This window comes from Danio rerio, chromosome 12, assembly GCF_052040795.2.
Source record: "Danio rerio strain M-AB ecotype USA chromosome 12, GRCz13ab, whole genome shotgun sequence".
Lineage (NCBI taxonomy): Eukaryota > Metazoa > Chordata > Actinopteri > Cypriniformes > Danionidae > Danio > Danio rerio.
In genome coordinates, this window is record NC_141032.1 from 33,037,270 (window position 1) to 33,064,682 (window position 27,413).

Below are 27,413 nucleotides of genomic sequence, written 5' to 3' on the forward strand. Positions count from 1 at the left end.
ATTCTACTGTAACATGCTTTGTCAATTAGCATCGAATTATGAACCGACTTTCTTATAAGAATACTTAAGATGGCTGGAAGAACACATATAAACCATTTATTGCTGCAGTCGTGTAAATGATCAGTTAAAGCCTTTTTATCTTTAATTAGATCTTATTTTCATTCAACCACAGCAATAGCTGGATGCCTTCATCCATATAAGGGATTTCTTAAAATATTCTACTTATTTTGTGAGGCATATATGGAATTTTTACTCAAGTAAGATACTGGGTAAATGCTCTTACAACGTTTTTGTTTCTGTTTAGACATATTTCATTTATAAGAGGGACCCATTTCATGTACGAGAAAAGAAATTCCATAGCTTTAAACTCTTAAAATGATCCATGGGTGAATTCTTGGGTCTGGGTTAGTAAAAGGAAAGTTGTTGAGTATTGTATCGTTTATGAAAAAAAATTCAGTTTTATTTCATCTGAATTAAATCAGTCATTTGACGTCAGATCAAGTGTGTGTGGAGGGATCAAAGGTTTGGCTGAAGGTCGTCAGGTTCAAATTCCTCCATGAGGACTTTGACAAATGAAACCCTGGGATAAAGCAATGACTTCTACTGACCCCATTTACCATCAGAAATCTGATCTTATCACGAAGAAATGTCTGGCTACATTTTTGACATTGAAAAAAAATTGTCTGACTTCATCAGTAGTTGATTTGAAGTGAGTCACTACACGCACACGCAATACACCTTGTGTATTACTGAGCAGGGCGATAACTTTAAATGAAACAAATAAATACAGACACCCATTACAGACACTTCAAAACTCAGACACAAGTCTGGTAAACAGCCAGGGGCAAGTGAACCACTGAACCACTTTTGAGAAACTATTTTAGGAGCCCAAGGGTAAGGCCAGGAATGCATGCACACGGTTAGGAGGTAAAATAAGCAAAACAAGGGGTAACACAATGTACCCGTTCGCCTGTCAGTCTCACTGCTGTTCTGAGTACCTTTGAAAAGTGCGACTGCCTCTCCTGCTGTTTATCCATTTCCTCTGCTGTCTCAGTTGTTATGCGGTTCAAAAGTCTAAGACCAGATAAACAAAATTCCTAATTCCTATTGTAATAAACAGCCAGAATTCACAATTATGGTCTTATTTAGGTCATTAATCATAAAAGCAAATTGTAACATTGATTGTGATGGTTTTTTTTTTTTTGGTAAAAAAAAAAAAAGATTTCGTAAATCTTTTTTTAAAGTCTAGTTTTTCTCAAATTGTGATGCTCAACCTAACAGTCTACTTATAACCTAATGAAAATTAGTTGAAATGTATCTTTAATTTAACAAATGGACCATCAAAATAAAGTGTGACCTCATTTTTTTTCTCATAGAATCTTTTGGGGGCTGAAAAGGCTCCAATGATGGTTTAAGGTTCTTTGTTAAACCATTAATGCCAATAAGTGCATATTAAAGCCAAGGTTGGTTGATGTCGACCAATTTGGCATCGTACGATGTCTAATGTGAAACATTGTGATGGACGATGGCATTGTCGTCATTGTCAGCTGTGAATTTATTATTTATGAATGATTAAATAGTTCATAACGAATGAATTATTTGTAGTCTGCTTAAACTACCTGACCCGCATGGTCTTTGTTTTACCCATAATCAAATCATAAATAAATAAACTTACACACAAATAACCACCGGTCACACTTTACAATAAGGTTCATTAGTTAATGTTACTTAATGCATTTACTAACATGAACAAACAATGAACAATATATTTACTACAGTATTTGTTCATGTTAGTTAACGTTAGTTAAATACAGTTCTCACGGTGCAATAACTAATGTTAACAAGCATGAGTTTGGATGTTAATAATGCATTAGTAAATGTTCAATTATGATTAATAAATGCTGTACAAGTGTTGTTCATGATTAGTTCATGTTAGTAAATGCATTAATGAACCTTATTGTAAAGTGTTACCTGACCACCTGTCAATCACTTTGACTGTTTTTCAATTCCAAGAACGCAGAGAATGGACTTGCGTTCTTGTGGAGAGCGGTCTTGCCAGGTGTCCTCGGAAGAACGAACTCAGGAGACATTATAAACATTATAAAAACATTATAAATATACTCTGCACAATATAAATAAAACAAATTTTAATACGAATTTCATCAAACAAACACCCTTAATGTGTTTATTCCTTCATTAAGATATTCATGTTAATGTTTACTTTCACCGCTTCATTTAGGGAAACTCCTGAGGTAAATAAATAATATCTCTGAACTTAAATAATAAATCTAAATAAAATGCTGCGCTTTCCACCTCCAGTCGCAATGACTTCTGGGACTTCCAGAGCGAGCTCGCTGCTGAAGTCTGCATCGGTGCGTCCTCGATATCAAGAACACATCCGGGAAGTTTCACGCGTCCTCCGTACTTGCGGTCTTGAGTATTGGAACTGAACTTAGGCAGCTGATGATGACTTTGCATGAGAACATGAGGACGCAAGACCGCTGAAGAACGCATATTGAGAAACAGCCTTTTTCTGTGGGACTCTGGCATGAATAGGCAGAGTGATCTGTGTCGTTATAATGGTGTCGACAAACTTGATTGGTAAAAAAGGTGCACAACCAAAAGAGAACCAACCAACAGTATCATGGGTTTCCAAGCAAAAGATGGAAGCAGTGTACTGACACTGTGACACGATAGATTCACAGTGACACGTTATCTGATAGATTCAAAAGACAGAATAGTTGTTAGATAGAGACCAGATTTATTAAATATCAGGTTTAACAACTATAGTGAGGCGCGATCAAGCGGTACATCCTTGATGCACTGCTCTCTGAAATTTTGTGATCACCGCACCCGCTGACTGCTGGAGCTCAGACTCGCGCATATGCTGCAGCGCATGCCTTGACTGTGTGTGTTTGTGTATGGTCACGTGATGTGCGTTTTCAGAGGTATAGTGTGGAAGGAGGGCTTTTCAGAAATGTGAAACGCCAGTGTGAATGTGGATCGTTTTTGTTCTTCCATTTTAAAACTAATGCTGAGTTCAGCCTGCATGGTTTTCAAAGTAGTTGTATCACAGATGTTTTCACACTGCATGACTATCTGGGCTAGTGTTTTCACTGCAAGATGGATCGGCAACAGGGGCTTTCACATTGCATGACTTTACAATAGGAGGAATCGCCGACAACTTCGTCTCACAGCCAAAAATACATAGTAAATTTTTTGTTATTAACTACATAACGGGAAAGTAGCCATTAATGGGGTAGAAAATGTACATATTTGCTCACCCGGGTTTGAAGGTAATTATCAATTTCTCCTCAGCTTTCGTTTTTAACTTTCAGTCATGGGTGCTTCTTTCAAACCTCCACTAGTTTTTCCTTCATTTCTTGGGTCCCAATAAACTGAAAATGAGCGCTTTTAACTTCTTCGTCAACCTTCCGCAGGCCTGAGGGTACACACATAAGTGAATGCGTTGTCTCGTTGTCTGTAGGCGATGGCGGATGTTATTTTCAGTCAAAACTCAGTCCACACAGCATGATTTAAATCACCGACAGCTTCAGATATTTAGCATGCCAAATATCTCACAGGCATCGGTGACTCATTTGCGATTCTCTCAGATCGTGTCTTTGATAGTTCTTACTGTGTGATTGTCACTCACGTGCACGAGCACTGATTTGCCTGTGATTTCAGGCATTTGTCTGCGATTTCTCAAAACCGTTCGGCGAGTCAAAATCGGGGCTAAAATCATGCAGTCTGAGCTCTGCATAAGACGTATTGGTGTAAATAGGGCCATGTGTTTTTTTTACAAGCGGGTTGCTGCAACAGGGCAGAGAATTGTAATCGTTTGGCAATGGATGATGCCATCGTCTATCAACCCAACCCTAATTAAAGCTATAATGCTTCTTAAACTTTAAATGTTCTGTAGTGGTTAATGTTGGTGTTTGAGTATGAACAAGTCCAGCAAAGTTGAAAGGCCCAAAGGGTATTTGAAATCTGTTATTCTTTATACAGTAATCTCTGTATCTAAACTCGCTAAAATATTTAAATTGTAGTCCTGAGTACACGTCATGATAACCTGACAGTATTTTTAAAGTCAAAAGGTTTTGAGTTGTATGCTGTAGTCATGTCCAAGAGCTGCTTTTTCATAGATTCATTAAAACTGATAAGCCTTTAAAATACACACAGTACAGCCATTTTGTTTGTTGTTGTCAGAGTAATCTAGGCATTTGCTGTATTGGCACAGACGTCTTTTGCTAAGGGATGGAAAAAGCAACTCATTTGCAAAACATGTTTGTGAAACAGAAATGTAAAGCATAGATTTAATAAATGATCTGTGAAGTGTTTTAAGCTTGATACTTAACAGACACCTTCTTAAGACACCTCAGAGTCATATTATGTTTTATAACATAGTTTAATATAATTCCTATGAGTCTACATTTGCAACTTTTTGTTCGAAAAGCAACCTACAGACGATCTATCCAGTATGTTTACTAGCTTAAAATAAATATTTACTGAAATAGAGTTCATTTAAGAGTACATCGATCCAATCTAGGAACTCATTTTTTAAATAATGTACACTATAAAAAAATGGTGTAAAATGTACAGTATTATTGGCAATTTTGGTTAAATTGTGCAAGTGCACTGTAAATTAAGAATCACAATGGTGCTGTCAAACTACAGCAACAGTTACAATTGTTAATTTACAATTCACTTGTAAATTTTGCCAGTAATACTGTACGAATTGCCAGTAATGTTGTAAAATGTATAAGCCCAGTAATACTGGACATTAATACTGTCAATTTTACTGTTATTTTTACAGTGTAGGAATGATTACTGGTTTTAGCCATTTAAGTACTGCAGATAGAGTAGGATATTTTTAAGGGCTAGCTCAGATGTCCCTCTCTAGCTAATAATTGCACATTTATATTTTTAGAGTGCAATACATGTCCAGAGAAAATCATTTGAGTGATTAAGTGATATTTCCTTTGATATTGATGGTTAATTAAGGGCAGGGTTTCTTAACCGCACCAGCGTTTTAAAGGCTCCTTGCTGGTCAAATCTGCTGAATTTAGAAACGTCTAAATATAAATGAACCGCCACACTTTTCCACTTTAACAGAGAAACCAGATTTATCTTACCGACTGATCCAATGACATCATCTCTCTCTTCCTGACAAAGAAATATTACCCACAAGCCTGATTTATGGATGTAGCCTGTCAGGGGACTAAAAATAAGCCAGTGCTTTCTATTATAAACAGAAAACAGTCAGTGGAAAAGATTTGTTTACTGGACATCTCAATATTTTATATTGATGCATGGCATACTACCGTTTCCCTAAAATGCATTAGTCTTCTTACTGTTAACTAAAATAACAAAATGTGGCAAGCTGTTATTTTTGAGTTAATCTATTTATGTTGCCCTAACACAAATTTAAGGTTTGGTCCACTGAGTCATATCATATTTTAAACTTTAGTTGATGTGTAATGAAGCTGAGTAAACATTAACAACATCTCTTAATGTAATGCTCAAAGTTCAGTGCAAAGGGAGACATTGACACTTACAGAGTTAGCTTAGCAAAACCCACCATGAACGAAGTTTGGGGACTGCAAAAAAATACATCCTGGTTAATGAGTTCATAATCCCTTCAGGTTACATGCATACACCCTGTGCAGCGAAGGGTCGTGGCCAGAGGTGCTTAATGTTATAGCAAAGAGAGCTGAAATGCCTCACAAATGCTGCTATTTCCACAGAGCTTGTTCTGTTTCTGTATATGGGCTTCCAAAGGACACAACACAAAGAGATAGGTGCTTGCAATTTAATTTTAATCATGTTCCAGAACATTATAAAAAAAGATATAGCTAGCATTTGACAAAGGAGAACTACACGTATTTTTATTTGTTAAAAATTATCTATTATATGGCCTGGCATTATTGGTATGTTGTTCTACGACGTAAACAATGGGAAATGCTGTTTGGCACCGTTAACAGTTTAGCTACAAAGTCATATTTATCAGTCAAACCCTGTAAACAGCCACAATCTACAGCAGCTCTGCAGTGTCTCTCTATGCGGCCATTTTCCCTGTATTCGACATCTAAAAAATAAAGAACTCGCAAAAGATATGTGAATCTTTCATATTACATACACAGCAGAGGCAAAGCTCGTGCTAGTAGAATGTAATAAAGATGCTGAGGCAGCGTTAGAATCCATTAGCGGAAGTTTAATGAAAGGCTTGCACAGAGGCATAAACGTAAAGACAGGCAGTCTGTCAAAATCAGATAAGCAGTCTAAATCTTTAAATCATAAACTTGTGAAATCCAAAAGGTGTTAGTTATAGGACAGGCAATGGGTCAAGGCAATAACAAACAGTCAAAAACAAAGCAATAGAGCAAAACCATATGTTCGTGAAGTAAACAGGCCAGGTCATACACAGGAAAGGTAAGGCTCCCTTTGCTGGTGTGGCGTTAGATAGAGGTTTGATGCTTTTCCTGATAAAGTGAAGCTGATCTGCGAATCAAAGCACATTATGTTAGCTGACCAATCAGATCCTCTTGAGGGCGGGCCTTTGGAGGTACTTGGAAGTATGGTAGTCTTTTTCATGTTAGCTGAGTAGCATATATACATATAAACATATATAATCAAAATAAGATATTTGAAAAAAAAAATACGTAAAGCATGAGCACGCATTGCTTTGCACCCCATAAACACAACCAAGCCTTATAAATACACTCTGGACCACCCCTTTAAGTTAACTAACTAATTTAAGTGGATTGAGCATAAAACAGTTAAGTTGTCCTAACAAATCGTAATAATTTTGCCAATTCAGAACATTTTATATAAGTAGTTTGAACAAGCAAGAAAAAAAAAATGTTTTTTGAGTGAATTTAGTAAAGTAGTGAAGGGAAAAGCCAACTTTTTTTTTTAATCATAAACAACAACAGAACTAATTTAATAATTCAGAACTAAATGGAACCGTTCAGGAGAATTTGACTTTCACATCTAAGGACATTTGGTCCCTTTTTCACTTCACATTACTCCAAAAAATGAAATCACACGTGCATACCCGTTTCTGACTTTTACAAGATTGGAAACTGTGTAAATTGCTCATGCGGAAAGGAACATAAAAAATAAATTGGTAACAAAGTGAGAGAAACAAAGAAATATATTATAACAATAAAAAAGGATTCCTGGGGCTTTAGACGTAAAATGGCTGAGATAAAGTAGAAACTCTATGGACTTGGTCTAGCATTCCCTCATTGTTAGCTCACAGAGTGTCAGTCTGGAAGTCATTAGCTAAAAGTTTCATTTTAATGACAGATATATGAATACTTTGGGAGGTGAAGAGAGGGAAGGCTATCTGCTTATTATGTAATACGGGCATTGGATTCTGTGATGTAAGAAGGATTTTCTATAAATTTTGACTAGTTTATAAGCAGTGGTCTCTATGGAGCTGGACTTTGGATGGATGAAGAGCAATATGATTTAAAGGAATAGTTCACCTGAAAAAAAAGACAAAATTTGGTGTTAATTTACTCACCACCGAGCTAACGTTTTTTGTTTAGTAGTTCATAAAGAAATAAACCTTAGTCTTTAAAGGGTTAGTTCACCTAAAAGAAAATTTGCTCACCATTTCCTCACCCTCAAGTGTTTCTAAACTTTTTTAAATGTCTTTTCTGCATTGAAAACAAAACAAGATATTCTGAAATTGACTTGCATTTTAGGAACAAAAAATACTATTAAAGTCAATTGGTGTTTTTTTTTTCCAACATTTTTCGGCATATGTATTCTGTATCTTCCTTACTGTTCAACAGAAGAAAGAAACCCAAGCAGGTTTGGAACAAGTGGAAAAAGAATAAATGAAGACAGGAATATAGTTTTGGTATAAACTATCCATTTATTTATTCATCCATTTAGTTTCCTTTGCCTTAGTCCCTTTATTCATCCAGCCGATTCGAATGTTCTCACTCGATTGAATGGACGTTGTCAGTGGTTATCAGCTGATAAATATGGACACTTAGAGGCCTTCTGTGCCTACTACTATTATATAATGACAAAAGTGTTGAGGTCTCGGTGCCACTCTGCAATACATTTTATTTTATTTATTTTATCTGCAATACATTTTATTATTTTATTATAAATATTAATTTTTATTTACATTAATATTTTAAACCGGTTTCTATCAGTGTATGCACACTGCACTGCAAGTCGGCGGCTTACCGCAGCGCCTAGCTATTTCTGCTGCGCAACAGAGCGCCATCTGAATAGTTTCAAATTAAATAACATTCAAATGTGTGCATTTGGTATGTGATACTTCCAACTGTCATGTGTGGTATGTGATACTTCCAACTGTCATGTGTGTGTCATGTTGTGGCACATCCGGTGTGCGACGCGCTTCAGAGTCTGAGGATGATTAAATTATCTGCAAATTTACATTTTTTTTTTGCATGAATTGTTAAATGCTATCTCGTGACAATTTATAACTTTTTGATTTAGTGGCTTATTCCTATGAAATCATATGATCTCGTTCGTACAGTTTGGAATGATTTGCTTAACCACCAATGACAGTTGGGTTTAGGGGTGGGGTTGGGTGCCACGCCTCCTTTTAAAAATTGAACATTTTCATGCGACTGAACTCATATGAATTTGTTTGAATTAGCCACTAAACTGACAAAACGTACAATAGTTACTTTCCTTGTGAGATCAGGCTGGATTGTTTGGATATGTGAATCAAAAATTGGTACAGGTAAATCTTTTGAAATTAACTTATTCACCTTATTCTCAGCTGTCGAGCGGGCGCTGCCATTTGAATCTTTTTGTCTCGCGACTTCCGGTCACATTCACTTCCATTCATTTTTTGAAGTTAACAACTGCTCGTTACGCTGCTTGATGTTGCAATTTAATATTTTCTTATTATATTATGCTACTTGGTCTGTGTAGTCATGCAAACATTTGTTTGTTGAGCAAGTAGTTTGGCCATTTTCTGCCGTTTATTATCCTAGTCATTTCTCCCATAGGCGACTGAATCGGAAGTTCTAAGACAATCGCGAAAACAGGCGCACTTCCGCATTTTAGAATAAGGTCAATATACAGAATATGCGATATATCGGTTTGTTTATATATATATATATATATATATATATATATATATATATATATATATATATATATATATATGTATATATGTATACAGTTGAAATCTTAATTAATAGAGCCCCCCTTAATTATTAGCCCCCTGTTTATTTTTTACCCCAATTTCTAGAAACATTTTTTAGCACATTTCTAAACATAATAGTTTTAAAAACTCATTTCTAATAACTGATTTATTTTATCTTTGCCATGATGACAGTAAATAATATTTCACTAGATATTTTTCAAGACAACAACATACAACTTAAAGTGACATTTAAAGGCTTAAATAGGTTAATTAGGTTAACTAGACAGGATAGGGTAATTAGACAAGTTATGGTATAATGATGGTTTGTTCTGTTGACTATTAGAAAAAAAATATGTAGCTTAAAGGGGCTAATCATTTTGTCCCTAAAATTGTGTTTAAAAAATTAAAAACTTATTTTATAATGTGTATATAATCTGGTCATCACTAACATTCCACCTCAAAACTGAAACTCATTTTATTAAAAAAAAAAATAAAAATTATTTAATTTTTTTTATCTTTATTTACTAAAATGTTGGTTTTATTTCCCTTGCCGTAATATGTGTTTAATAGTTTTCCATGTATTTCTTGCTGAAGATGCTTATTAATGATGATTATTAATTCTTTCAGAGATTGCAGTTATTTATTGTCTGGACAAGAAGTGGTCAAAATGCAACAAGAAAAAAAATCAGAGACTAATGATAAAGGCTTTCCTGAAGATTTGCTTGAAGTCTGAAACATTGGACCAAAAGCAGGATTGGTAAACTTCTAAGTCACCCCATGGGAAAAGACTTTTGGTCAAATGTCCATCTGTCCAAGTCTTTTTGTTAGGTATAAGTTAACTCCCACAGTGATCAATTTGTGTTTATCAAGCAGCTCAGAAAACGTAATTGCAATGACATGACCTTTCCTCTGCATCAAAGTACTAATGAACATAAATAAGCCATTTTAAAGTTTATGAATGTTTTTAATGTTAAAAGCAAAGCCAAGCATGTAAGTTATGGCTACACATAAAAAGGTAAGCTCATGATCATATGATGAATGTGCTTTGGCAGGCAACCTTGTTCTGTGTGCGTTATGTAATTAACAAGGAACTTTAGTCGAGAGCTGATTATAAAACAAACATCTTGGCAAAACAGCACCAGAAACTGTTTGACAGTAATTTAAACTCCATGGACACATCATTTCACTCAGAGGAAGGAAGAATTATTATTGCGCTCACTCTAATCAGGCACTTAAAAGAGGGCAGGACTCACGGGGATACTCTCTCATTTCAGGCATACACAGGATATAATGTCATTTCCAGCATATAGTAGAAAAATATACAATGATGTCAGCCTTTAACCCTCTGCTGAGGCCAGGTTTTGCAAGAACTCGCTCTGATTTGTTTCCCCTAACACATATTGTAAACATGTACATCATCTGTCTCATCTGTTGTAGTATATCTGCACTTTATGTGCTTCTCGGAGATGTTCCCGCACAACTGACATTGATCGAATGTCTACCTTTGTGTTTTCAGACAGGGATGGGGCATATTTTCAAAGGAATGTAACGCTCTTGAGAGAGCAAGTCAGATTAAAGTCACACATTTTATATGGTGACTGCCACGTTGTGCTGTTCATCATTACTACTCTGGAATTTAAAATGTGTCTATTCATGTCCACCTGGATATACAGTTGAAGTCAGAATTATGATATCTATCTATCTATCTATCTATCTATCTATCTATCTATCTATCTATCTATCTATCTATCTATCTATCTATCTATCTATCTCTCTATCTCTCTATCTATCTATCTATCTATCTATCTATCTATCTATCTATCTATCTATCTATCTGTTTATCTGTCTTTCTGTCTGTCTGTCTGTCTGTCTGTCTGTCTGTCTATCTGTCTAGTTGTCTATCTGGCTGTCTATTTGTATGTCTGTCTATCTATCTATCTATCTATCTATCTATCTATCTATCTATCTATCTATCTATCTATCTATCTATCTATCTATCTATCTATCTCTCTATCTCTCTATCTCTCTATCTATCTATCTATCTATCTATCTATCTATCTATCTATCTATCTATCTATCTAGCTATCTGTTTATCTGTCTTTCTGTCTATCTGTCTGTCTGTCTGTCTGTCTGTCTATCTGTCTAGTTGTCTATCTGGCTGTCTATTTGTATGTCTGTCTATCTATCTATCTATCTATCTATCTATCTATCTATCTATCTATCTATCTATCTATCTATCTATCTATCTATCTATCTATCTATCTATCTATCTATCTATCTATCTATCTATCTATCTATCTATCTATCTATCTATCCATCCATCCATCCATCCATCCATCCATCCATCCATCCATCCATCCATCCATCCATCCATCCATCCATCCATCCATCCATCCATCCATCCATCCATCCATCCATCCATCCATCCATCCATCCATCCATCCATCCATCCATCGGTCTGTCTGTCTGTCTGTCTGTTTCCATCCATCCATCCATCCCTCTGTCTGTCTGTCTATTTATCTGATCTGTTTTTGTTTAATTGTGTCTGTCTGACATTCTAATGGATAATATTGACTAAATACCGGAGAGAAATTATAAAATAATTCTATAAAAAATCTGATAACACTGCATAGATAATTTTTAACAAAAACATACTTTTTTTTTTCTTTTTGGTGTAAAGTATCTGGCACTTGTCCAGCAACACTTCTTTTCTATTTCTTTACAATATAAACTTGACCTCATTCTTGGTCTTCTCACATACCTATCCACATATTTAGGTCTTCACCCTCACCCAACAGCCCGCGGCTGCATTAGCTAATGAAAACTGTCCTGACGTGCTGTCACATCAACAACCCAAACCTCTCCAGTCCAGCGCAACCCGCCTCCAGCCTCGCCAAACCCTCCCATCTGAAACCAAATATGCGCACCCCTCATGATAAAATTCAAGAGAGATCAGTTATGAGGAGGGAGACCGTGAGTCCGGCATCATCTGGATTTATCACGTACCAGCTTTTGGAACATAAAGACATTGTTCAGCAACACCTCATGATTGACTGCATTTCCCTGTGAACCGCGTAACCCAGCTTAATGCGCGAATTTTAAACTTTGCGCTTGGAGGACCCGTGGCATCTCCAAGTTTTACGCAATGAATTTCTAATCACTGGCGTGGGTTTACCATTGTGGAACTGACTGAGGAGTAAAGCGTTATTTTCATCTTGTATATATATTTTCAGTTTTGCTATAATCCCAGTGTGCACCTTCATTCGGGTAAGTGGGGTGCTCGTCACTCTTGATTCTTTATATGAAGTCCAAACAAGTGGTATTGCGTTCTGAAAAATATGTTATTTTGTGTTTGAATAGTGTTAGAGTTTTCATTGATTGTTTTCACAGACTCAAAAGTTATATTACAATGTGTCAAGTGTGGCAAAGCGTTGACGTGGTAACCATAGCAGCACGTACCGCTGATAGATGCTCTTAGATTCTTCAGTATTACGTTTACAAACCATTATATGGTATTTGCACACCACTAAAGCGTTAATAAAAATAAGCTGACTATATCCAGGGTGCCAAAAGACAATTCTGGTTGTAGGATGTGGATTATGGAAGTCCTTAATAGAAGTACATTTCAACCTTTTCCTAAAACAGAATGCGTTTGAGTTATAGCCTAACAAAGTCGTTCACAGACTTTGAAACAGAGTCCTTCATTGTGTTTGGCGAATATTATTAGTAGTTGGTCTGGGGGTAGGCTACGAGTAAGCTAAAAATAATGTATTTTAATTGTAGGTGTTCAGCTGCCGTGGTATATGTATTTTTAACGTCAAACAAACAATATTTGTGACACACAGAAGAATGATTCTCCGAAGATGTTTCCGATTGTTGGCCCTTTTGCTTCTGTTCACCTCTGTTAAATCTCAAGGTAATACTGTTTGTCATTATAAATATTTATTTTATGTCGAAATTCTATGTTACAATGTATAATTGTTGTATGTTATTTTTTTTACACCATACTTTACTATAGCAGTCCTATAATGTGGTTTAGACCAAGGTACAAATAGTTGATAAATAAAATATCAACATTAATTTACATTTAAACAAGGAAAAGAGTGTTTTATGTTCTGTACACAACTTTCAGTTCATACAGTGCTGATCATATAAGTACACCCCTCACAAATCTATCTTTTAAATTTATATTTTAATGGGAAGTTATACAATATTATTAAGTTATAATATATTATTATGTGCACAAATACATTAGATTAGCCAGGACTGAAGCCAAATCTGAATCTAAAACTAGTACACCTAAATTTACATGTTATAGAAAATTTTTAAATACAATTATATATTTTAAAAAAAGGTAAATCAAAAAAAAAAAAAAACTTTTTGTTTAAATTTTTATATGTTTTTTGTAATATTTGACTTGAATTTAATTGTATTATCTTTTAATTTTCTAAACAAGTTTGGTCACTAAAATGTTATTTTAATGAACATCTGTTTAATAAATCTGTTTTGTTTAAATGCCCCAAAATACATTGCCTATATTCACTGAGAAAAGGAGAAAAATATCCATTTCAGACTCAATTATGCTGAGCGCTGTATGTTATACATCTTTAATCACTATTTGGCATCATTATTATTAACAAATAGGTGTACAATATTATTCTACCTATATAGATTCTATTTTGCTCAGTATATAAAGACTCAGAGTTCATGTCAATTCCATGTACCCATAATGTGTACCTAGTGCCTATATAATATTTAATTACTCATGTAAATCATGTATTTTTTTTTTTTTAGATGCACAATTGGAAGATGAGACCATATTTGACTTATTTGAATCCAGTGGGATCACACGCAAGACCATCGGAGTGAAGCTTTTTAAGGGTCTGGACAGCGATGCTCCAGCATATCGCTTCATCCGTTTTGACCAGCTGCCCTCTGTCAGCTCCACAGCGCTACAACAACTTCTTCTGCAAATACAAAACAATGAAGGCTTCATTCTGACAGCCACATTGCGCCAGGACCGTACATCTCGTGGCACCATTCTTGCACTGGAAGGCCCAGGAGAGCGCAGGCAGCTTGAGATTGTTTCAGATGGCAGAACCAACACTCTAGATTTGGTGTATTGGTGGGCCGATGGCTCTCGCAACGTGATTTCGTTTGAGGAAGTAGACCTCTCGGATTCACAATGGAAAAATATAACACTCTATGTGCACGGGGAGACAGCAACTTTGTACATTGGTTGTGGACTCATTGATAGCTTCATTCTTGATGAACCTTTCTATGAACACCTTAGTGCAACTGGCGCCAGTATGTTCGTGGCCAAAGGGTCCACAAGAGAAAGCCATTTTAGGGTAGGTTTGATGTCACATTATTCGGAAAAGTTCATGCAGTGGATTTTAAAGTCAAGCTAGAACTGTAACTAATTCATTTTTGCTCAATTTTGTCAGCATTAGTAGTTGCAGAGAGTGCCAAGCAAGTTGCTGGAAACTGTGTAATAAATTACCACTGATCCTCTAGTGTTCTGTTAATTCAACCCAACTTCCCAGTCCTGGGAGATATATGTGAATGGTTGAAAATTGGCAAGGTTAGCCTAACAGCAGCTGTTGTTTCTTTCAGGGCTTGCTGCAGAATGTACGTTTTATCTTTGACACCCAGCTTGAGGACATTCTGGAGAGCAGGGGATGTGATCTTGGAAACCCAGGTAGGAGGAGCTTGTGAGCCTTAACATTCTTTAACATTTTCAGCCAGCCAAAATAAAACAAAAAAGAAAGATTTGTGGGATTAAGATGGAGATCCTGCTTAATGGGAACTGCGGTACGAAATGCTTTACTCACAGAAAGGGAGATTTCCTTCAGTGCCTTGGTGAAAAAGAAGTACACTTAAATATATTACAAATGTACTTGAAATGTAGAGAGTATGTTTAAAGCACCATTAGCACAAATAACAAAGTGCATTGTTAATGTATTTGGTTGCAATTTTATGTTATTTTATTTTTCAGTACACTACAAGTACTTATGCTTAAAAAATATGTTTAATTGCACTAAAAAAATGCTATAACTGTAAGCATACTATTTATGTGTACTTTGTATAAGAACGTTGTGAAATGGTGTCTATTTGAGTGTGTTTCAGGTATATGCATGTCATTTTTAAATTGTTTTAGATAGGGATGTACAGATCCAATCCTGTGATCGGAATTCAGGCCCGATCACACGGTTTCAGATTCGATTTGAATTGGACATTACCTCCCGATCAGGACTTGATATATACACACAGTTAAAGTCAGAATTATTAGCCCCCCTTTGAATTTTTTGTTTTCTTTTTAAAATATTTCCTAAATGATATTTAACAGGAAATTGCATAAAAGGAAATGTTATATATATATATATATATATATATATATATATATATATATATATATATATATATATATTCTCATTATTTTTAAGACACAGAGTTAGACCTCTTTCTCGACCTCACACAAAAACAGCAACGCGGCATGACATCACTTTGTTGCAGAGTTGCCATTGGTTAAATTCCGACAAAGTAAAACACAGAAACAGCTTGAAGCGGAAAGTGCAAGTATATCATGCAATCTAGAGGTATAATAACGTTGATGATGACAACATTGTCATAGCATACTGTGAGATATATAAATTTTGGATTGCAAGAGGTGAAAAGGAAAAGCCTACATTTAAAACCACAAACCTGATAAGGTACCTCAAAAACAAACACCCGACACAATACAGCGAGTTCACCCAGGCAACCCAACCGAAGACGAATCAGTTCACGCTGCAGGAGAGTTTAAAGAGGAGAGAAAAAATTACCCATGACATTGTGAAAGCACAGGATATTACAGCCAAGATAGCAATGAGTCACCTGCCACTCGCCTTTGTAGATAACCCTGTATTCCTTATGCTTATAAAGCATGTAGAACCTCGATTTGTTTTAATGTATTATAAAAGTATGGAACGATTTTTGTAACGGTAGATACTTAAAATCAAATGATTCAGACTCGAGGGCAAAAAAACTGATTGGGACATCCCTAGTTTTAGATATAATGAAACATTTTAATTTTATTTACATTAAGTCAAACTTGAATCTATTATACAAGTAAAATTTGTATGTAAATATATTAAGCTATTTATGTTTAGCAATAAAACTTTAAAGTCAATATATTATGGAATTTTATTTCTGTACTTATATTGCATCTACATTTTTTTTATGCCAAAAAATAATTCGAATATTAAAAAAGAGCATACTTCATGAGTATTTTGTGAATTCCCCACTGTAAGTATATATATATATATATATATATATATATATATATATATATATATATATATATATATATATATATATATATATATATATATAACATTAATTAGTATTATTTATTGCAAATCACTTTATACAGACAACTTCACTGATGATTTTCTCAATTTTGATTTTTGAAGATTCCAGATTTTCTGTATCTCTGCTAAATATTGCCTATCCTAACTTAGTAGATGTATTCATCTAAATAAATCATACACTTATGACTTGGTTTTGTGGTTCAGGGTCACATTTTGTGTGTAGTTTTTTCTTTAGTGTCAGCAATCTTCTGGTAGTAGAGTAGTGGGTTCTTGAACAGCAGGCTTTTGACATCCATTGCTCAGGGGAAGGATTTTTAACTCTTGACAGCTTTATACATAAACTTGCTTTAAGGAACTTGTGCTTGTGGAGACCTGTGTACTCACTTAGATTAGCAGTAACTGGCCTGACTAAAGAAGTTATTAGATTAGAGTTATTGCCATAGTGTGCATGTATTACAAGCTTGTTTTTGTCTAAATAGGCCATCCATCAGTCTGGCCTGACTGTATGTGTTGTCAGAGCTCATTTGGTTTTAAGATTGGTATGTTTTTGTAACTATACACGTATAGCATGGATTTGATTTATTTGACATTATTAGCATTGGGACCATGCGTACGAAAAGGACGTAAAAGTTAGATAAGCTGCATCCCAAATGGCACACCATACACTATGCACAGGGCTGGACTGGGACAAAAAAAAATTGCCCTGGCATTTTGGGACAGAGCCAGACCCTTAAAAATTTAAATGTTTAACTCAACAGTGATTGAGTCAGCCCAATGTCAGTAAAGAAGAGAACCAATGGGCTGCACATTATGTCACATGGGCTGGTATGTCCAAAAAAGAAACTTCTTTCTTTCAGAGCGTCACAGATCACAGCATAGTCAATTAATAAGGCCGAATAAAATGACAGTCTGCTCAGAAGATTATTAACGCTGTCCAAAAAGTACGATAGCCAAGCGGGAAACTGCCCAGTTTGCCATTTTAATTTTCAGCCAGGCAGCCCAAATGTCTTTCCATTACAAAATTGACACTGTTCTGTAAAATCAGCAATCTTCACTGCCTGTTAGATATACGATATGAAGTGGGTCTCAGATCGGACAAAATGCACTGCATTAAAATCTATTTCCTACCACCATGTCTTTAAAATATGACAGTTTATTTTACCCTTTCAGTGCTATTTCTGCACTAGCCTAGCCTGTTGCTATTGACGGCATTAGTGTTTACAACAGTCTTTCTTCTCATTTACATTCGAACAACTAAATGAATGCTTAAGTCAATTAAACTAAATGTATTGTAATGACATTACAACATTGATGCTGTAAAAACAACCTTGTGAAATTGAAAATAGTCACATTTAGCTTTCACCGAAGTTGATCGTTGGCTTTAAAACTCTAGTTGTGCATAGAGCCCATTCTGACTTTCGAAATGCATTGTTTTTCTCTCTTCAATTAATTCAGAGCTTATTTTTTTTTAACAGCAAGTGGCACTGTAGGCTTTTAAAACAGCCACACTTTGCTTGCATCCACTTCCTTACAAATACCACTTAAACCTAAAAATGATAAATAATAAATTTAGGAAAGATTTAAGCGGATTACAAGATCATAAAGTCAACTTACAGTACGTACAGTAAATGCCTCAGCCAAATGCACAACATCTCTTCCACTTGAGCATTTGAGTGTGTAGTTAAAAACTAGCCTATAGAGCGCCATCTACTGTTAAAAACTGAGCTAAGAATTGATTCAAGAGAGAATGGCGATGCATATTAAAAATCTAATTTTTTCATCACGGCTCAAATAAATATGTTCTGTGCACCCCTCTTTCAATAACAGAGTAAAAACATAGGACAATGATGAGAAAATTGCAGTTAAGAAAGCATTTGATTGTCAAAGTTCTGCAGGGGTGAATTTACTTTTAAAAATGCATTTTTAAAAATTTGGTGTGAACAGGCTATATGTAGAAAGGAAAAGAGTTGTATGTTAGTTTCTAATTATAGTTCACTGGGGTAACTCAAGCTACTGCTCCACCCAGACTTTAAAATGAAACTATATTCTTTCTGAACAACTTAAAAATAACCTCAAAAACGGTGCTTCTAAGGGATTTCTGAGGTAGGTCTGTGTGCCTAGAAATAGTTTACTTGTGGTTACATGTGTGTTACATCACAGGAGCCTATGAAACGTTTTAATTTGGCTTCCTATTACAATCTTCAAGCGCCTGAGTGTCGTGTATAAAGAGGCTTTATTGCAAACAGGTTTTGTCGTCATGCTGTGAGATACCCAGAGTCTGCATTCTCTGTCTTCATACTTGCCTTAAAGGTGAAGTGTATCCTTTTCCAAACACTGAAAGCCTTTCTCTAATCCAACTGTGCTAAAATGATTAAAAGTGAGCCATTTTAGGATGATTTCTCACAAAAGTGTAAATACTGTTTCTCTGGGGTAAGGCTTAACAGTTTATCGTTTAAGCGTCGATATTGCAATGGGCATCTACAAAAGTTTAAATGCTGTTTCTCTACAATGGTAGGGCTGAACAATTTATCGTTCGAGCAACGATTTCGCAATGTGTGCATCTGCAATAGTCAAATCGCAGGATTAAATTATTTATTAAAGATTAAAACATAAAGATTAATTTTTAAATTATTTATACAATGATGACCATGTTATTTTACATTTGATTGTTCAGTTTCTGTACTTAAACACTGTTAGACTCCCCAGAAAGCCATAAAGCATTTTTATTTGTTTATTTTTGCTTGTAATTTATTATAATTTATGCAGATGCACTGCACAGAAAAAGACTTGATCACCCCAGTCATACAATATCAATGAAATATTTCTGAAATAGAGCTATATGAATCATTATATTTAGATTGCAATATACAGTTGAAGTCAGAAATATTAGCCCCCCTGTTTTTTTCCCTCAATTTCTGTTTAACAGAGAAATTTTTTCAACACATTTTTAAACAATAGTTTTAGTAACTCATTTCTAATAACTGATTTATTATTTCTGATATTTTTCGAGTCACTTCTATACAGCTTAAAGTGAAATTTAAAGGCTTAACTAGGTTATTAGGTTAACTTGGAAGGTTGGAATACTAAGGTAAGTTATTGTATAACGATGGTCTGTTTTGTAGACTATCAAAAATATATATCATTTAAAGGGGCTAATCATTTTGACTTTTTTAAAAACTGTTTTTATTCTAGCCGAAAAAAACAAAAAAAACAAATAAGACTTTCTCCAGACAAAAAATATTATTAGACATACTGTGAAAATTTCCTTGATCTGTTAACCATCATTTGGGAAATATTTAAAAAAGAAAACAAAATTCAAAGGGGGACTAATAATTCTGACCTCTGTATATATAATTCTGTATATCGCAGAAAAACAAAATATCACAATGTCCGATCTGTGGGTCTATCAAAAAAATGCTTTGTTTGTTTGAGCATCTTCACCAAGCGGACACAACACTGGCTTTACTAAATCTTTAATTTAACACTTATTACTGGTTCAGCTGACTAATGATTGATACTGTCTTTTATATCAATATATTTTATTTGTATTGGTAAGATTTAAGAAGTTTTATGCTCACACGTGCTGGGTTTATTTGATTACAGTTGTACTATGAACGATTAATACAGTTTTAAATAACTGTTAAATACACTTGAATGGTGATGTATTATTGTTTTCATGCATTAATGGAAATTTATGCTTTTTTGAGAAGTTAAAGATAAGTAAAACAATTTTTAACAACGTAAAATTCATTTAAATTTAAGTGATTCAAGTGTAACTTTAATTTTAAAATATACCCCACTAGATTCTTAGCAAAATAGTTATTTATAAAGATTGGAGGAACAAAGAGAATATTAACTTATTAGGACTTAAATGCCAGTATGTTTTTTCACTCAAAATCATTTTTTGACAGATAAAATGATTAATTCTTCACATACACAATTCCATATACATGATTTTGTAGACAAACATAAAAAGTATTTCTTGATTCAAAAACATTAAACAGCTGAAAGAAGTAAAAGGTCACAGCTGTCCAAACACTGGCAAATAAAAGTGATTGAATACATGAAAAACCTGACACATCAACCCTGTAAAGTAGTATTTTGTTCATACCAAGAACGATTAGCTCTTAAACCAATGTATGATTAAAGGGATTTTTTTACCCACCATTTACTCACTTCCAAGAGGTTTCAACCCTTAATGAATAATACTGCATTCTATATCTTAAACTGATAAATTTATAATTAAAACCTTATCTTTTACTAAGCTGTGCGATTGTTAATAATATTTATTTTTATATTGATGGCAGAGATCCGAGAAGATGTTAATAACATTTACATCCATCATTAAACATTCTCCCCGGCCTAGATCGTGTGGCGGGGATTGTGTGTTCTGAAACGTGTGTGGGTCTGTAGGTTTGCAGCTGGATATATCTCACTTATCTTGGTTCATTAATCCAATTTCTATGTTTGCTTCACATTTCTGCTGTCTTTCCCTAGTGGAGGCGAATAAAGTCAGTGAGAGCGCAGAGTTTGTGGAGGTTCCTTCTTCAATCGCCACCAATGTAATTGGACAGAATACAGACGTTCCAGCAACCAGCTCATCAGAACTGATGTGTGAACGCTCTTGTGAAGAACTGGCCAACCTTTTCCAGGAGCTCAAGGGTCTCAGAGTTGTCGTCAGCAACCTCATAGATGGCCTGCAGAAAGTGGTGAGTCCTCTTGTGGGTGTTTTTAATGCATCCACATATAAATCGTGCAAAATTGACTCTGAGAAGAGAATATTTACTCATACAGCATATCATATTGTCGATGTTAACCAAATTTGTCAGATGTTTAAAAAACCTGAGCTCACTAGTGAGGCCATTTATATTTGTGGGCACACGAACAGGATAGTCGGACCATAATTTTGTATTTGCCCACATAACTGTGGCAGGAATGTGAGCTCAGTAAATCACTGTGTCAGACGCTTTCACTTGGAAAACATCTAAAGTTCTCAATGCATGGAGATTTATGGTTCTGTTTGAATGTGTGGAAAGCCTGAATGACGCAGCATGAAGATAGACAGCTGTTTAATTCATTTCAAAACAATTTTTTTTAGACAGAAGAAAACACGGCAATGAAGGAGGCGCTAAACAAGATGCAAAGTCTTTCAGAGCAGAGTATGTGTTGGCAAGATGGTCGTATGTTTGAGGACAAGGAGGACTGGATTGTGGATAGCTGTACTAAATGTACCTGCCAAGAAGGAAAAGTTGTTTGTCGACAGATCACTTGTCCTCCAGTGGCATGTGCCAATCCATCCTTCATCGATGGCGAATGCTGTCCAGTTTGTCTTCGTAAGTGCATGCAAATGCTTTTGTTTTGTTTTTTTCTGAACTATGTTTTGGTAACCAAAACTTAAATTATGTATTGTTATAAAAAAATATATATAAATATAATTGATGTAATGATAATGATAAAAAAAAAAAACGTATATGACTCTTTAGAGAATAAAACTCCTGTTTCCCAGTATTGGGTTGCAGCTGGAAGGGTTCATTTTGGTGTGGCGACCCCTGATGAATAAAGGGTCTAAGATGAAGGAAAATGAATGAATGAACGAATGAATAAAATACTAATGTTTTCAATTCAGAAAAATGATGACAACAAATGGAGAAATTTGTTATTTTCTGACATATTTTCATTAAAATAAAGATCTAAATGACAATTTGTTTTTTAATTTGGAAAAAATTTTATCAGACTTTTATAGAATAATTAGCTAATAATATTTTACACATATTTTACAATAATATTTTAACTGATACCTAATTTATGCTGTAAATCCAGAGCAATTAAACTTACTATTTATCAAGGAATCATGAAATATTGTATCATGGTTTCCCTAAAATGGGGCTTCATTTTGAGTACGAATGTCTTTGAGATCTTTGAAACACTTTATTTTTTCGCATTTCATATACCAAAAAAAAATTTAGTAATGTATTCTAAATAAAAAAGTCATGTCATAAGAAATATGAATAACTCAGTTTTGACAAATTTTAATCAGAACCTCATAATTCAAAGGTGACAAGGAGTTTCTTAACCAAATTAGTGTATAACAATGATTTCTGAAAGATCATCAGATGCTGAAAACTATTAATAATCTCTAAAATTCATCTTCTATTGCGAGAATAGATGTAATGGTTGTCAGGGTTCATACACATTTTTACTACAAAAATTCCATGACTTTTCCTAGACTTTTAAGTCAATTTCCATGACCTAATGTTTAATGTAATGTCTACATATACGTGGCAATTCATAAGAAACGTTAAAATTTATTACAACAATTTATTTTTATATCTATGTAAAATAGATGATGCTTACAAAGCACTAATGATCTGAGAGCATGTTTTTGGCCAAGAAAAGAAAAGTAAAACATCTAACCTCCATTCCAATATACAGATATTTGTCAAACAAATTTTAGATAATCTTAATAGTTTGTTAAACTAGTAATAGTAGGTAAAACTAATTCTATTGCAAAGTCACGCTCACACTGCACTTTTTGCTCCGATAGACTTCCATGCAAATGTGGCAGACCAGAAAAACAAGCTTTTGCATTTCACTGCATTCGAAAGTTCAAGCTTGGTAAATTCTTACCTGCGAAATCACATCAGGGGATTGTGTTAGACCAATAGAAGATAATTTAAGATTAGAAATTTAAAATATGGAGCAATTGCTCACTTTTATGAACGTCTAATCATATTGTTTTATACGACTTTTGCAAGCACAAGCTCACAAGACAAAAATGTCTGATAAACAACTAAATGTAAATGTAATTTTCATATCTTTTCCAAAACATTGTTGGTTTTTCTGTGCCATGTCAAAATTCCATAACTTTTCCGGGTTTTTTCATGACCGTATGAACCCTGGGTTAGAATGGTGTTTAATTTTTTAAAGTGCCAAAATCAGTAAACAAATCATTTGTACATTTCCTAATGATGTATTATACATCTCCATGTAGCAATGGACAGTGAGGACGGCTGGTCTCCTTGGTCAGAATGGACTCAATGCACAGTCACATGTGGAAGTGGGACTCAACAAAGGGGGCGCTCTTGTGACGACACAAGCAACACATGTTCTGGCCCATCGATTCAGACACGCAAGTGCAGTTTGGGAAAGTGTGACCGCAGAGGTACATACACACTTTTTGTGTGTGAAGGCTGGCTGTCAGTTATTGTAGCACTCTTACAGTAACTTTGCGTTTTACATTTGCAGTTCGTCAGGATGGTGGCTGGAGCTTGTGGTCTCCCTGGTCATCCTGCTCAGTAACATGTGGGGAAGGACTGATCACACGTATCCGTCACTGCAATGCTCCTGTTCCACAAAGAGGTGGCAAAGACTGTGAAGGTGAAGGACGAGAGACACAGAGCTGCCACACAGATCCCTGTCCCAGTGAGTATTGCTAGCCAGTAAAGAAACAATTATCGTTGTCAGTTCATTTAAAGATGCAGTATGTAAGTTTGAAACCCAGCGGTTGAACTAAGTATTGCATTCCTGGTTCAAAACAAACTCAAGCACAAGTTGCCAGATTGAGGAACAACAAGAGCGAGTCTAACAATCGAGCATAAAGGCTGATTTAAATCGTGTTTTATATAAAAGCAACGGTACACGACAGTAGGCTTTTAAGGAAACTGGCATTAAATCAGTGTCAAACAATTAGAGTCACAAAATAATGTAGAGTGATATTACAGACTATGGTTTTATCAAATCTGTAAATCGAACAAAATATTAAACTAATAAAAATTATACATAATATAAAAACAAAAAGTAATTACAAAAACACAGCAAATTCACAATAATACCCAAGCCACCTTATACAATTACAATCATTTCATACTAAATAACTACTAATAATAATTATTATAGTACTAAGAACAGCAAAGTTTTTCTTGGGATGCCTCAAACCAGCTTCAAATTCAAAAAGAAACATGACCTTATTTTTCTGGTAAATATGACACCTCGTTTGATTTATGATGTGGCTTCAAAAGATTGAGCTATAAATATTACAGCTTGACGGAATAGTTATAAGCCTAAAATTTTACCTCCAAAGTCACATTTAACCATGTCCTAACTTGCTGTGTCTGTGCTTTTTCACAAAAGTTGCAATCGAAAAAAATGTTTTTGTACTTGTTTAAAGTATATCCATTATTCCCTTGACACTTGCGCTTGTTAGCTCATTGCATTTATGGTTATTGGTGAGTTCAGTGTTGTTGTTGTTGTTTGAAACAAACAGTGGCCCAGTTCTTCACTGGCATCTTTGGGACAAAAACAGTAGTGCAAAAAAGATTCAAAACTCATGTGCATGCAGCTCATACATTGTATGCACAGTTAGGAAAATCAGGCTGCAAACAGTATCCAGATTTAACAATAATTGCAAATTTCAGTTGTACTACTTATGGATTACTTGGCCTGGGCAAAAATTTTTTGACAATTATTATGTGCAAATCCATTTCTGGTAAAACCCCAGCACATGCTTTCAGATGGAGCAGCACTTACTACACAGAGTCATAGTAAACTGAGAAGCAATGCAAAATTGTATTCATAATCTAAATCAGCCTAATCAGGCAATAATTCCATCGAGATAGTCATTCTGGGATAATGAGAGCTGTTTGCATAGCTTCGCACTGAACTATGGCTCTGTATAATGGAAAATAGCATAAATACAGTAATAACATAACATGTTTTTACTCCAAACTTACTTCATAACTTCAGACGAGTGTTTAAAATAAATCCTTCTGTGAGATGATTCTGTATTCATGTGATATTAATTATGTTGAATCAATGATGTAGCTAAATCCTGTTTATAATGCAATGCTATGGGGATTTCCTGAATTTCTTCTCTGTGGGTGTTTGGAGTTAAAGTGCAAGAGCGCCCCCAGGCCTTAAGAGAAAATTTACTACTGATCACAGGACCGTGCTTCCCTTAAAAAATTTGCATTTTTTGACTGTCACAGCAAATTCACTGACTTAAGCTTAAATCACTGTGTTATGGCATTTCAAAAAATGTAACGCTGTTAAACATTAACTTGACAGCCCTACAAAATTTAATGCTCAACCTCCAATTGAGCCCAACCACAAACATGCTCATATAGAAACCATCTCGTCCACCCGTCTGGGATGATGATGTCATCCGTTCCAGGACTTATATTATCATCGGCGATGTTACACATATTTGGTCAAGTTCTTCATTTCAGGATTATGCTGAATATACTTATGAGATGCCCAATGAATTCTTGGCCATTTCTGGTTTTTGGATGTTCAGAAATGTGCAGTTTCAGTGAACAGCAATGCCAGAAAAGGGAGAGCTATGTGCACATTGCCTACTTATTCCAGGCGTTTATGTGTTATTTCCACATTAGCAGGGAATGTGCTAGCACACAGATTGCCATATTGGATTGCATAACATAACATGTGGTTCAAAATGAAACGCATGCTAATGCCTACCTAAAAATGGAATTTGCCTAGTTTAATTAGTTGTTTTCATGACTTCAGTATTAGTTCTTTGAAGTCAGCTCTACCACTGCTTTGTTTTCTATTAAAATTGCGTAAGTAGAACAACGGCAAATATAAAAGTAAATAACAACCAGTTTAATGCAAAACAAAACTAAATAACAAGCAGGTGAATTTTGTCACAGTCAAGTAAATTCTACATTATGCAGTAATACAGATGTTTATTTCATAAGGTCACAAAACAGAGTTATTTTGAAAAGATTTATGAACCAAAAATTTGGGCTAGGATATCTAACGCTATGTTGTGTCTGTTTGTCCATTTAGTTGATGGTGGCTGGGGCCCATGGTCTCCGTGGGCAGCATGTTCAGCTACATGTGGAGGGGGCCTGAAGAGTCGTGTCAGAGAGTGTAACAGCCCTGAACCGCAGCATGGAGGAAGGAAGTGTCTTGGAGACTCCATTGAAAATGAAGTATGCAACCGACTGGAGTGTCCTATTGGTAAGAAAAACATTTCCCGTTCAACTTTTTAGAAATGTTCTATTATTCACTAGTGTTAGAGATTAAATTTAAATAAGACAAAATGTTTTATGTCAAAATGAGTGCTCTTTTGGTGACACGGTGGATCAGTAGTTAGCACTGTCACCTCACAGCAAGAAGGTTGCTAATTCGAGTCCTGGCTGGATCAGTTGGCATTTCTGTGTGGAGTTTGCCTGTTATCCCTGTGTCAGTGTGTATTTGCTCTGGGTGCTCTAGTTTCCCTAACAGTCTTGGTGAATTTAATAAACTAGATTGGCTGTAGTGTATGTGTGTGAATGAGTGTATATGGATGTTTCCCAGTACTGGGTTGCAGCTGGAAGGGCTTCCGCTGTGTAAAACATATGCTGGATAAGTTGACGGTTCATTCTGCTGTGGGACCCCTAATGAATAAAGGTACTAAGCTGAAAGAAAAAAAATGAGTGCTCTTTTGATTTTTACAGATGGCTGCCTTTCCAACCCATGCTTCTCTGGAGTCGAGTGTAACACAGCTTCTGATGGATCCTGGGAATGTGGACCCTGCCCAAATGGTTATCGGGGCAATGGAACTTCCTGTGAAGATGTCAACGAGGTGAGCAATCTGACTAATAAGATCAAAATATGGTTTTGAACAAAGCTGTAATCCTAAAGACAGTTTTAGATAGCAGTCCAAAACACTTAAAGGGATAGTTCACTGAAAATGTAAAATCCTGTCATCATTTACTCATCCTCTACTTGTTCTGGTAGCTCTTTATTTTGATGGTCCAGTATTAGTAGACTGTTTGCTTAATATATGTTGACTCTGCTGCTAAACAGACATTTAACTGACTATAAGAAACTTTGTACTTGTCAACTTACACTAAGCCTAACCCCAACCTAACAGTCTACTTATAATCTAATAAGAAGTAGTTGGCATGTAT

The 27,413-nt window shown here is 35.1% G+C and overlaps 1 protein-coding gene across 5 annotated transcripts in view; it reads left to right on the forward strand.

Moving 5' to 3' along the window:
* The window catches only part of thbs2b (thrombospondin 2b), a 55,235-nt gene that overhangs the window by 10,997 nt on the left and 16,825 nt on the right, over positions 1 to 27,413 (forward strand). For 3 of the 5 annotated variants that reach the window (XM_087276493.1, XM_087276492.1, XM_087276494.1), the window contains exons 4-12: positions 12,994 to 13,064; positions 13,943 to 14,499; positions 14,765 to 14,849; positions 20,998 to 21,209; positions 21,599 to 21,833; positions 23,492 to 23,662; positions 23,746 to 23,922; positions 26,305 to 26,478; positions 26,958 to 27,085. In XM_087276493.1, coding sequence (XP_087132619.1) covers positions 12,998 to 13,064; positions 13,943 to 14,499; positions 14,765 to 14,849; positions 20,998 to 21,209; positions 21,599 to 21,833; positions 23,492 to 23,662; positions 23,746 to 23,922; positions 26,305 to 26,478; positions 26,958 to 27,085 — 1,806 coding nt within the window. In that variant the 5' untranslated portion in view covers positions 12,994 to 12,997. Of the gene's footprint in view, positions 1 to 12,102; positions 12,416 to 12,931; positions 13,065 to 13,942; positions 14,500 to 14,764; positions 14,850 to 20,997; positions 21,210 to 21,598; positions 21,834 to 23,491; positions 23,663 to 23,745; positions 23,923 to 26,304; positions 26,479 to 26,957; positions 27,086 to 27,413 lie in introns of those variants that run through there. The other 2 variants (XM_087276491.1, XM_087276490.1) reach the window with 2 other exon arrangements.